General features: G+C 46.7%; 1 protein-coding gene across 7 annotated transcripts in view; it reads left to right on the plus strand.

Moving 5' to 3' along the window:
- Positions 1 to 13,532, plus strand: part of Fnip2 (folliculin interacting protein 2) — a 94,574-nt gene that overhangs the window by 62,845 nt on the left and 18,197 nt on the right. For all 7 annotated transcript variants that reach the window (XM_045131137.1, XM_004655895.2, XM_045131136.1 and 4 more), the window contains 4 exons: positions 5,710 to 5,911; positions 6,541 to 6,629; positions 9,836 to 9,982; positions 10,095 to 10,264. In XM_045131137.1, coding sequence (XP_044987072.1) covers positions 5,710 to 5,911; positions 6,541 to 6,629; positions 9,836 to 9,982; positions 10,095 to 10,264 — 608 coding nt within the window. The remainder of the gene's footprint in view (positions 1 to 5,709; positions 5,912 to 6,540; positions 6,630 to 9,835; positions 9,983 to 10,094; positions 10,265 to 13,532) is intronic.

Here is a 13,532-nt window from a genome sequence, read left to right on the forward strand (position 1 = left end):
TTTGCCCAGGGACTGCTCTGAGGAAGTGAGAGGATCTGCCATCCTTGTCAGACTTTGCTAGTTCTCATCATATGACTTTTTCAGGGTTTTCTGAAAATTCACTTGTTAAATTATAAAAACCTACTTTTAAAATGTTTTGATTTATTTATTGAAAGAAAGTAGAGAGGGAGAGACAGGGGGACAGAAAGAGTTAGTGTGGGTGTGTCAGGGCTTCCTGCCTTTGCAAACAAACTCCAGATGCATGCCCCATTTTATGCATCTGGTTTTATGTGGGTGCTGGGGAATCAAATCTAGGCTTTCAGACTTTGTAAGCAAATGCCTGTAACTGCTGAGCTATCTCTCCATCCCCCAAAGCTATACTTTCGTGGGTTTCTTTTTCAACTTCACTTTGAATCAACACTGCAGATGGCACTCGTTACTCCTGGCAGGGGCAAAGCGGCAGGTAACACTCAGTGATCTGTAGAGGTGGCTGCGCTCCTGGAGCTCTGTGAGCCGTCGTGATGCGGACACACGTCTGATGAACTTCCCACCTTAATATCTAGATCACATGTTCTTGTGCAGGTTTCTCTGAAAAGATTTATTTCTTCACACAACTCTGTTTTGTGTGAGTTAAAATTTGAGTTTGGCGGGCTGGAGAGATGGCTTGGCGGTTAAGTGCTTGCCTGTGAAGCCTAAGGACCCCGGTTCGAGGCTCGGTTCCCCAGGTCCCACGTTAGCCAGATGCACAAGGGGGCGCACGCGTCTGGAGTTTGTTTGCAGAGGCTGGAGGCCCTGGCGCGCCCATTCTCTCTCTCTCCCTCTATCTGTCTTTCTCTCTGTGTCTGTCACTCTCAAATAAATAAATAAATAAAAATTTAAAAAAAAAATTTGAGTTTGGATAGATGTAAATTTACATTTAATGTTTCCTTCGACATTTTCTGTAACTTTTGAATATCTTACTGGAAGTTGCAAGTGTCGTCATGAGCTGTATAATTCAAAATGCCTATTTATATATTCTATCACTATCCAAGATGAGGAAACCTTGGTTTCAAAATAGTCTCATCTGGTTTTTCAAACAGAAAGTGTTCTTTCCTGTCAAATGGTCTTTATGACTTTCTACACCTTGTAGTAGCAGTTCTCAGGAGCAGAGAATCTACACTGAGGAGGCTGATGCTGACAGGCTGTGCTGTCTGCCCACCTGTCGGCTTTTACTTGTACTCACGGGTGGAAGCTGTCAGATTCGGTCAGGCCAGATGCCCATGAGGCCTTACTGAAGGAAGGCGCTGAATACATGGGCAAGCTGCCCTCCACCTTCTCCTGCCCGAGTCCCTCTCCTCTTCTCATCCTGGGCTGCTTTGGACCAGGTGTCCCCCATAAACACACGTGTTCTGAATTCTTGATCCCAAGCTGATGGTCATTTGGGAGGTTGGAGCTTGCTAGAGGAAGTGCGCTGTTGGGGACAGGCTTTTGGGTGTTACATTCAGCTCCCCTTACCAGAATTTGGCTCACTCTCCTGCTGTTGTCTGCCTGATGTTACTGTGGGAGTGTAACAAACGCAAGAAAGAGAGTTATTGGACTTACAGTGCCGTTTTGTTTTGTTTTGCAAATGGTCACTGAGCAATTTGAGGCAGACTTGTTGGAGTTCCTACTTGGAGGCCCAATGAAGATGAACCATGGTTGGCAGTGGAGACCCCAGCCAGGACTATGAGATGGCTGCCAAGGAGAGCTGCTGGCACAGGATGGATTGCTCTCTGGGCTTAAGCAGCCCAGCTGGAGGGGTGGACTTAGAACCCAGAGACTTCATCACTGGTTAGAGATGTCAGATTGAAGTGACAGGACTTGATGGTTGCTTGAGATCTTGCATCGGCTCAGTCTTTCCTGGCTGTGCCTAGTGTCATCCTTCCCAGTGTGAGTGTTTACTCCATGCCATTTGTTACTGTGGTTTTACAACTCACGGTTGGGAAATGTGGACTATGGGGATATTTGAACAGTATTGCAATTGTTAAAAACTGTGGGAACTTTTGTTTTGTTTCGAGGCAGGGTCTTACTCTAGTCCAGGCTGATGTGAAACTCACTCTGTAGCTTCAGGCTGCCTCAAACTCAGTGATCCTCTTACCATGGCCTTCCAAGAGCTGGGATTAAAGGTGTGCGCCATCACACAGCCACTATGGGAACTTTTAAAGTTGGGCGAATGCATTGCATTTTACATCATGTATGGTAATCAGTTTATGGGGGCCAGGGGGAAAATGTGGTGGTTTGGATCAGGTGTCCCCCTTAAACGTGACTTGCTGGAGGAGACAAGTAGCTGGGGCAGGCTTCAGGGTATTACGGCCAGCTCCCCATTGCCAGAACGGGGCTCCCCATTCTGCTGCGCCTCTGCTCACACCCTGCTTTCTTTTGCCATCTTGGAGCTTCCCTGGAGACTGGAAGCCCAAAATAAACCCTTTCCTCCAGCAGCTGCTTTTGGTCGAGCGCCTTGTGCCAGCAACGTGAAGGTACCTGCAGCACATCCTTCTGACAGGGGCCTTTGCTGTTTGTCCCAGCTGGCGGCTGGGTGCACATAGCTGTCCTGAGGGAAGGCTCTCAAGCTGCCCAGGCCTGTGGTCAGCTGTGCGCTCAGAGCTGGTGCCCTCGCCTGCGCTGCCCGTCCTACGCCACGGCACTGGAGAGCACGCTGGGCCTCACTCAAAGGGAAACCACCAAGAGCTTGGGTGGCAGTCACAGCGCTCTGCGCTGGGCCTGGGTGCCCGGGATGCCAGCCCTGACCACGCTTCTGTTTCACACAGCACGTGCAGCTGCTGCATCCATGAAGACCCGCATTTCACTTAAAGCATGTTGGCTGTTGACTTTAGCAAGGATGTGGTGATAAATTCATTTCCTCTCCTGCCCATCCATTTTTCTCTCTGTTGTTGGCATTGAACTCTATCCTCCTATATCAGCCTCCTGAGTGTTGAGATTACAGGCATATACCACCATCCTGACTAAAACTTAGTTTCTTGTGCTACAAAGAAGAGAACAGTGGTAACAAAAAGACTGTTCTTCTTGCTGTGAGAAAAAATTAACCGTAATAGAATTAAAAGTATTTGTCAAGAGTGGTACTTGCCTCCACACTGACCTCAGGGCTCCGTGCATGCCAGGTGGTAAGCTTGGCTTATTGGGTAACTGGTGGGCTTTGGGCACCCAGGAGCGGGTACCAGCACTGCTTCCTGTAGCAGAGGGAGCCTCAGGGATTTCGTTACTTAGGGAAGCTGTCCATACCCTCAGGGAGCAAATTATGATGGGAAACCATTTGGCTTATTAAATGAAAAAGCCATGGAAAGGGCTGGAAGGATGGCTTAGCGGTTAAGCCCCTTGCCTGCAAAGCCAAAAGACCCAGGTTTGACTCCCCAGAACCAATTTTAGCCAAATGCACAAGGGGGCACATGGTTTATTTTTGGCTTACAGACTTGAGGGGGAAGCTCCACGATGGCAGTGAAAACAATGACATGAGCAGAGTATGAATATCACCCCCAGCCAACATAAGGTGGACAATAACAACAGGAGAGTGTGCCAAACTCTGGCATGGAGAAACTGGCTGTAACACCCACAAGCCCGCCCCCAACAACACACTGCCTCCAGGAGGTATTAATTCCCAAATCTCCTTCAGCTGGGAACCTAGCATTCAGAACACCTAAATTTATGGTGGACACCAGAATCAAACCACCACACCTTACCTGGTAATTTTGAAATAAACCTATGAAAAAGTATCTGGGTGTATACTAAAATGTTTGGAAGCATTTTCAGACATCATTTTATTATGGAACAATGCTTAGGATGTAATTATGGTGCCATGTGACTTGATTGACTGCAGTTGTCTAGTCAGTCTGAATCTATACCATACAAGCTCAGTTGCATCTGAGTTCAGAGGAGGGATGTAGTGAAACAGGCAAGGGCTGCCCTGTCTTGTGGCTGGGGAAGTTGTGCAGGCATTCAGTAGGTGGCGCACTCTGCCATGCTAACACCGTTGTTGGGGGGGGGCTAGGGATGATGGGTAAAGCTGCCTGTATCCCAGTGTTGACTACCCGGTGCTGGTGAGCGCTGACATTGTCCTGAAGATGAGTGCACTGATGTCATTTCACTTTTGAAAGGAAAGAGAAATAGAGTATTTCAGGCAAGCAGACAAGTTTTACACAGCTCAGAAGAAATGTTGTCTGTGTGTGCTTTGAGACAGGATCTCAGTGCGTGTCCCAGCTTGGCCCTGAGGTCCTCCTGCCTGAACCCCAAATTGGAGGAGTACAGATGCACACCACCATCCCTGGCTGACAGTAATGACATGAAAATGAAGGATTACAGCAAAAGAGAAAAGGGTGCAGTTTCTGTGTCCCATCATTTCCTGTATGTGACATTCTAAGAGATTCTCCAGCGGTTTGGTTTCATTGTTCTTTTTTTCTTCATGATTAGAAATGAAGACTTTTCAGATAAAGCAATTGATGGTTGGATAGATACTTAGCGCTTTCAGTCAGCGCCTGAAGTCCTGTGTTGTCAGGACTGTCTGGAGCAGCGCCTGGCACTGGTTTACCACACACACCCTCCTTTGGGTTTTGAGGGTACTTAAGAAAAGCAGTAGCATAAAGCAAGACGTCTGTCTCCTTTACTTTGACTATGTAACAGCCTCAACTTCTGCTAGGCATAAGTAATAAATAAATAATTTGTTTTTAAAGAAGATTGCAGAGAAAACGAGAATAATATGAAGCTATGTGGTAGAGTGAGAGAGAAAGGGACGTGAAGGCACGCGCTGTTCATGCGGTGCACCATGGCCTTCGCCGCGGTGCCCGTGCGGAGCAACGCCAAGCCTTTGCTGTCTTGCTTTCATTGCTATGTGGTAGTTAGGCTGCCTTCCCACAGCCCTTACTTAAGAGTCACGGTTAGGCCATAATTGTAAGGATTATCCCTTAAGACAAGTAGAATGTATATTCAGGATTTATTAGCTCCGTGGCTCTTTAGTCACAGGAGCTGAGTATTTCTGCTTGGGGATTTCCTAGAGTACTCAGAAGTCACACGGCTCCAGCAGAGCACCGAGAGAAGCAAGTTGAGGTCCTCATAGCCTTGGGCATGTTCGCCTGGAAACACCAGCATCACCCCAGTGTGACGCCTGGGCGCAGACACACATACTGTAGGATCGCTGCTCTTCTGACCTTCTCATCTGCTATCTGCCAGCCAAAACAAAGAGCCTGTGTTTGAAGTGAGGGTTATCTCATACCCTTCTAAATGCCATCAAAAGGGTGAGAGGTGGGCTGGAGAGATGGCTTAGCAGTTAAGGTGCTTGCCTGCAAAGCCAAAGGACCTCAGTTCAATTCTCCAGGACCCACGTAAGCCAGATACACATGTGGCACATGCACCTGGAGTTTGTTTGCAGTGGCTGGAAGCCCTGATGTCCCCATTCTTTCTGTCTCTCTCCCTCCCTCCCTCTTTCCCTCTCTCAAATAAATAAAGTATAAAAAAAAGATGAGAGGCTAACCAGCAGGGGAGCATTTAAATTATCTTTGGTTTTTACTTCCACTTTTTCTTAGGCTGAGATAATGACGTGTGGCATGAGGGTGTCCTCACTGTCACGCCCGAGTCACCGAAGACAACGGGTCTGCAGCGGGTGAAGCTTTGGCTGGGCTAGCTCTGAGGGTCTGCCCACGGCACGATGCTTCCCTGCAGTGACTCACTGGTGCAGGACAACATTTCAGACTTATTCTCCTCCAGGTCAACTGATGAGGCGTTCAGCTTGGCTGAAGAGACTTGCAGCTCTAGCCCGGCCATCGTCAGCAGGAAAAAAATCGCCGTCAGCGTCGTCTTCGGCCTGTGCGAGAAAGAAGCCGGTCAGCGGGACTTCCAGGACTTCTTCTTTTCCCACTTCCCCCTGCTCGAGTCGCACGTGAACAGGCTGAAGACCGCAATTGAGAAGGTGACGCGGGCTGGGGCTGCGGTGCGGGCAGGGCGCTCACGCTCACAGGCCTGGGCTCCCTCCCGCCCAGGCACCGCCAAGCCAGCGCGTGCTAATAAGAGCGCATCCTGCGGACATGGAGGCTTTGCAGGTGGCAGGTCTCCTTGTTTGCCATGTCACCATCCCAAGAAAGTTAACTCGTCCCTAGAAATGATGGGCCCTTGGAGTCATTGATGTTGGGAACTGGAGACTGGCTGCTTGTAAGGAAGAAAATGACTGCTTCCTGATGATGGGATGTACCACTACCTTAAGTGGGGATTTTGTTGTTCATTTTTAAATAATTATTTAATTCATTTATTTGAGAGATAGAGAAAGAGGCAGAGAGAGAGAGAATGGGTACCCCAGGCCTTCAGCTGCTGCAGAATAACTCCAAACACATGCGTCACCTTGTGCCTCTGGCTTACGTGGGTCCTGATGAATCAAACCTGGGTCCTTCGGCTTTGCAGGCAAGCCCCTTAACCACGAAGCCATCTTTCCAGCGCTCCTTGAGTGTTTAAAATTGATGATACTAATGTTCATTATACAGCCCAGTACATCAGTTCCAAGGGAATTTCTTCTCTGATAGTAATTTGGTCACTGTCTTCCACAAGGCCATGGTCTCCTGCAGGAAGATAGCCGAGTCCAGTCTCCGGGTCCAGTTCTATGTCAGCCGTCTGATGGAGGCTCTGGGAGAATTCAGGTAAAGTAAGAGATTTGGAAACTCAACAGGCACCAGTACCCGCAGTAAGCCGTGGCTCTTAGGTTCATAGTGCGACCAATGTGGAAGAACGGAGGCTGGCAGTTCCTGGTCATTTCAGTGGTTCAGACCACAAAAGGAGATACAATGCAACCAAAGGATTGAATAATCTAGCGCTAGGAGACTACTTGACAAACTGTTCTTGATGTGATTGTTGTCACTGTGGACAGAAAGTTCACAACGCCTTAGAAGTCTGTTCCTGACCTCAGGTCATCCCACAGAAGCTGTAAAGCCTACCTTTGAGCCCGCTTCCCAGGAGGAGGAAGCTTGGCTTCCAGGGTTCCTGTCAGCAGAGCACACATGGAGAGAGTGCGTGCATACAGGGAGACTTGGGTTCAAGTTTACCATGACAGTCCTCCTCCATACCTGCTGTCCCGTCTGTCCTGCTCTGAGCCCTCCTCCTTCTTCTGATTGATGCCTTGGAAACTGGTTCTCTAGGTCCTCACTTCTAGAGTGTGGGTAGAAGCAGTCTGCCCTCCACCAGGCCAGTCTCTCCATGAGGAATGCACTCTCACTCCAAAGCCATCCTGATTTAATGAGCCAAACTGGTCAGAATGAATTACAGTTCATAGAATGTCTGAATCCTTTGTGTGCGTGTGATGCTGGTGAGCTCAAAAATTCTTTTTGGAGGATAGGCACCACCCTTTCTGAACTCTTAGCTGGACACAAAGTACACATGTGATTTTGAGCGTTACTGACAATTGTGTAGACTAGCATTTAGAGACCTTGGTTTTAGTAAGTGAAACCCTGGACCATTTAACCATGCAGCCTAACTCACCAAATACTGTTTGTTTTTCCAAGGTGATTTTGTGTTCTGTCCTATTTCTTTCAAGTACACAGTTACATAATGAAGTCAGAATATTCTTCACTTGTCTTGATTTGGGACAGGGATGTGTTAAAATTCAGAGGAGGGCCTAAGTAAGCTGGCACTCTGAAAAAATGGTTAATCGTTTACCTTAGAGCAGAGCCCTCCCTGCTAGGCTCTGAGGCTGAATTCTCATTCTCACTTGCCATTAAAAGTATATGTACTTAGAAACGTGTATATGTGTACTGTGTTTCTCCCTGTGTTACTTCTCAGCTTGCTTGGTTTTGTTTCTGGCTTTAAGACAGCGCCTCACTGTGGCGCAGTTCACCATCCCCCGCCTGTGTCTCCCGTGCCGCGCGTCCCGCTTGACTCCTCCCTCTCCCCTCTGCGCCTCTTTACTGTAAAATGGCTGTGTGATACCTGTAAGCATATAATTTTTAAGTTTCTAGGTGTAGGTTAAAAAATTAATCGTAATAAATTCTGACAAAGGACATTATGAAAATTAGATTTTTTAATTTTAATATCAATTTTTTTATTTTTAAAAAATTTTGTTTATATATATGAGAGAGAGAATGGGCATGCCAGGGTCTCCAGCCACTGTAAATGAACTCCAGATACATGTGCTTCTTTGTGCATCTAGCTTCACATAGGTACTGGGGAATCAAACCAGGATCCTTAGGCTTTGTAGGCAAGTGCCTTAACCACTAAGCCACTTCTCCAGCCCAATTTTTTTCTTTTCTTTCTTTCTTTCTCTTTTTTTTTTTTTTTTTTTGAGTCAGGGTTTCCCTCTAGCACAGGCATACCTAGAATTTACTCTGTAGCCCAGGATATTCCCAGTGATCTTCTTACCTCAACCTCCCAAATGCTGGGACTATAACATGAGCCACAATGCCTGGCTAAATTTAAAATTAATATTTTCTGGATATTTGGGATCAAGCCCAGGACCATGTGCTTGCTAAGCATTGCTGTACTACTGAGCTATATCCTCAACACATAAATTGTTTTCATAGATTTTTTTGTTTGTTTGTTTGTTTTCAAAATAGGGTCTCATTGTAGCCCAGGTTGACCTGTAATTCACTCTACGGTCCCAGGCTGGCCTCAAACTCATAGCAGTTCTCCTGCCTCTGCCTCCTGAGTGCTGGAATTAAAGATGTGCACTACTATACCCAGCCCTAAATAAATTTTTTTTTCTGGTGTTTTTTTGTTTGTTTGTTTGTTTTTGAGGTAAGGTTTCACTCTACCTCAGGCTGACCTGGAATTCACTATGTAGTCTCAAGGTGGCCTTGAACTTGTGGCAATCCTCCTACCTCTGCCTCCTAAGTGTTGGGATTAAAGGAGTGTACCACCATGCCCAGCCTCAATTTTGTGTATGTTTTATATATTTTTAAATTTTTATTTATTTACTTGAGAGAGAGAGAATGAGAATGGGTTCACCAGGGCCTTAACTCCAGATGCATGTGTCCTCTTGTGCATCTGGCTTACATGGGTCCTGGGGAATCAAACCAGGGTCCTTTGGCTTTGCAGGATGTTGCAGTCAGGTTCACGTTACTGATAGAAATCACCCAGCCAAGAGCAGCTTGTGGGAAAAAGAGATTTATTTTGGTTTACAGGCTCGAGGGGGAAGCTCCACAATGCAGGGAAAATGACGACATGAGCAGAGGATGGATGTCACCTCCTGGCCAACATAAGGTGGACAATAGCAATAGGAGAGTGTGCCAAACACTGGCATGGAGAAACTGGCTATAACACCCATAAGCCTGCCCCCAACAATACACTCCCTCTAAGAGGCGTTAATTCTCCTATCTCCATCAGCTGGGAACCTAACATTCAGAGCACCTAAGTTTATGGGGGACACCTGAATCAAACCATTACACAGGCAAATGCCTTAACCGCTAAGCCATCTCTCCAGCCCATATATTTTTGTTTTGTTTTGTTTTGGTTTTTTGAGGTAGAGTTTCACTCTGGCCTGGGCTGACCTGGAATTCACTGTGTAGTCTCAGGGTGGCCTTGAACTCACGGCGATCCTCCAGCCCACATTTTTATGTTAGGATGGAATGTTTTTTTTCCAAAGGATCTGTGTACAACTTAACTTTGCCATTGCCCTGCAAAGGAAGCCATGTAAATGAATGAGTATGCATGTATATCCCAGTAACATCGTCTTTTCCAAGCAGGTGGCAATCAGCCTTGGCCTGTGGACATAGTGTTGCTAGCCTGTGTTACATGTACCACTTGAATCCCTTCAGGATTATCTACGAATTACAGTTTTCACCTTTGTTCTTCAAATCCAAGATTATCCCAAACAAGGATCTGTGACAAATTTGTGAGTCCCTTCTCTCTTTCTTAGAGGAACTATCTGGAACCTGTATTCTGTGCCACGGATAGCCGAGCCAGTGTGGCTTACCATGATGTCAAGTACTCTGGAGAAAACCCAGCTCTGCCAGCGCTTTCTCAAGGAGTTGACTCTTCTCATTGAACAAATCAATAAAAACCAGTGAGTGTAACCTCTGGAGGCTTGGGCGCTCATCCTGCGGTCTGTGTGCTGCATGGGACTCGCCTGGACCTGTACTGATTCACCAGGGTGTTTTTCTTGCCTTTTGCTCAAGGTTCTTTGCTGCCTTACTGACTGCGGTGTTAACCTACCACCTGGCCTGGGTGCCAACGGTCATGCCTGTTGACCACCCTCCTGTTAAAACCTTCTCAGAGAAGCGCACCTCTCAGTCAGTGAACATGCTGGCAAAAACCCATCCCTACAATCCTCTCTGGGCGCAGCTGGGTGAGTACATCAGGGGACCCTTTGAGGAATGTGACCTCGTGACTCACGCTGGCTGTCCAACCCCATCTCTGAAAGAGTGCCACTGACCCACACACGGGCGCCAGGCTGCTCCCCTCGCCTTCTCTCCCCAGCTGAGAGCTGTGCGCTGCTTATTTAAAGCAGTGTAGGCAACCTGCTTCGTGCTGGCCGTTTACGCTGGCACAGGGTTCCTCTACCTCCGTTCTGTTGACACCCCACACCAGAAAGCACTTTGCTGACGGAGTTGCAGTGGTCAGGGGAGGGTCTTACACGTGTGAGATGCTTAGCTTAGCAGCACCGCTGACCGACTCCATTATCTGCATGCCAGTAGCATACTCAGTGCCCAGTGCATGTCCCCAGACACTCCTGTTTCCTGAGAAAGGAGCAAAAGCAGCTCTTGTGAGAGCCCTGCCCTGGAGATGGGTGTGGATGGAGACAGCGACAGGGACAGGGACACTGCAGTTGCCCACCTGCCCAACGTCAGTGTGCCAGGTGACTTGCCGGCCCTCAAGCAGGTATGAGCAGGGGCTGGACATCACCTCCGATACAGCAGGTGGTTGCTACAGCAAGAGTGAGCCAAGCTGGTCATGGTGGTGCACGTATTGAATCCCAGCACTTGGGAGGCACAGATAAGAGGCAGTAAGTTTGAGGCTAGCCTGGGACTACAGAGTGAGTGCCAGGTTTGCCTGGTCTGGAGCAAGACCCCACCTCAAAATAACAATAAAAAAAGAGTGAGTCAGGCTCTGTCCAGTGGGAGCTGGCTATAACCCCACCACCGCTAAGCTTGCCCCCAACAACATACCTTCCGCAAGGCTCCACCTCCAAAAACATCATCAGCTATCATATCAGAACACATGAGTTTATGGGGACCATCTGATTCGAGCCACCACACTTGTGAAGATCTTTTCATGTGCTGTATCTGTTTGACCAGTCATAGACTATGTTGGGTTTGGTGACACGGGTCTGTAATCCCAGTTACTTGGGAGGCTGAGGCAAGGGGTCATGAGTTAGTTCAGGACTTGCAAGCTACATTGTGAGTTCCAGACCTCCTGAAATGGGCTGTCTAGTGAGACTCTGTCTCAGAAAACAGACCTGAATTTTGTTTTTGTTTTTTGGCTGACCTGGAATTCACCATATAGTCTCAGGCTGGCCACAAACACAGCAATCCTCCCACCTTAGCCTCCCAAGTGCTGGGATTCAAGGTGTGTGCCACCATGCCCAGCTCAGACCTAAAAAATTTATCAGAAGGCCTAACCATTCTTATTTGGATACATTTTTATATTTTTATTTATTTGCAAACAGAGATACAGAAGAAAGACAGAAAATTGGCACACTAAGACTTCAGCCACTGCAAACAAACTCCAGATGCATGGGTCACTGTGTATCTGACTGTGTGGGTTCTGTGGTACTGAACCTGGGTCATCAGGCTTTGCAAGCAAGCACCTTAAGTGCTAAGCCATCTCTCCAGTCCCTATTTTGCTATATATTTTAAAGTAATCTTCTAAGTGTTGGTATTAATATTTGTACCAACAATTTAGTTCAATAACTAGTTTCCTACATATGTTGAAATAGTGCCTGTCTTTTTGTGTTTTTAACTTTTGTATAATTTGTGTTTTTCTTTTTTTCGTTATGACTTTTTGTTTTCCCCAGAGTTAGGGATAGAATCCAGGGCCTTATTCATACTAGACAAATACTCAACTGAACTGTATCCTCAGTCCTATGACTGATTTTTATGACAAACTCTAACCCTAACCCTAGATGCCAGTCACATGATTGAACCAGTTTATTTATATTATTGACAATTTTAAATTAGGATCAGTTTTTCATATGATGAACATCACTGTGGCAGGCAGAAAAGTAATCCCTTTAGTTCCTAGAAACTGAATATTATTTTATCTTGTAAAAAATGGGGTGTATTTTTGAAAGTATGACAAGGGATTTGAAAGGGGAAGAAGGCATTATCAGAGAAGGCATTAAATACAACCACAGGTGACAGAAGATAGGAAGAGGGCATCTTCACACCGAAGAAGTTTCATTCTTGTCCAGTCTGCAGAGACTGGGGTGCGGCCGTCACAGGTGGCGATGCGGCCCCAGCTAGGAACTGGAGAGGAGCCTCTGAGAACTTGGGCCTGCGCTGTATTAACCTGGACTGGGACCTAACGAATACTCAGCTCTTTATTTCTTCTCTCCAAACGTGTGAGAATAAGTTTGTTGTCTCTAAAAACAAAAACACTTGCTGCTTTGTTGGCCTGATCACACCGGCTGTGGATGCTGCGGTGTGACATCACTGATGCGCGTGTTCCTTGTTACTTTTCTTCTGACCTAATGCATCTCAAGTACTAATGGAAGGAAAGCATGGCTTTTCTCTTCAAAATATGTTTGAGATAATTGATTCAAATTAATACAAATTTAAAAGTCTGAAATTTCTTAAGTTTTCTAAAAGTTGAAGTTGTATTTTTCAAACTGCAATGCAATTAGACTAGAAGTTGGTTAAAAGAAAATTCCCACATACTCAGCATTTAAATAGTCCACAGCCAAACTCTGCAAGAGAAATTAAAAGCTGTTCTGCCAGACATGGTGACACAACCTTTAATCTGAGCCCTTGGGAGGCAGAGGTAGGAGTTGCCGTGAGTTACATGGTGAATTCCAGGTCGGCCTGTACTAGAGCGAGACACTACCTTCAAAACAAAACAATAACAACAACAACAAACTGTCCTTCCCAGGTAACAGTCGAGCCTCAGTAGGTCTGAGTGCATACCATACAGGGAAAACTTCCAACAAAACCAGTAGATGAGTGCCCCCGTATGACGCCCACTGTCTCCGGCCTGCTTTTTAATTTAGCTGTTTTTACTTCTCTCTCCCTCACTTGACCTCCCTTTCTTTACAGAGCTCCTGGAATCCCTTGGCTGTTGCACCCTGTTGTTCCTCCCTTCTCTTCCTAGTTTCTGTCCCTGGCTGTCTTGAGATTAGTTCTCATTTTCTCTCCTGCTTTCCCCAAGTGCCTTCTTTCCTTGTGTATTAGCCTCTTTGCTTTTCTGCTTCACTTAAGTTTCCTGTGCAGGGCCCTGGAGAGATGGATTACTAGTTAAGGTGCTTGCCTAGGATGCTTGAGGACCCGGGTTCCAGTTCCCAGGACCCATGTAAGCCAGATGCCCAGGGTGGTTGGTGCATGTGTCTGGAGTTTGTTTGTAGTGGTGGGCACACTCATTCTCTCTGTCTCTCAAATAAATAAATAAAATAAAATAAAATA

Source organism: Jaculus jaculus, chromosome 12, assembly GCF_020740685.1.
Source record: "Jaculus jaculus isolate mJacJac1 chromosome 12, mJacJac1.mat.Y.cur, whole genome shotgun sequence".
Lineage (NCBI taxonomy): Eukaryota > Metazoa > Chordata > Mammalia > Rodentia > Dipodidae > Jaculus > Jaculus jaculus.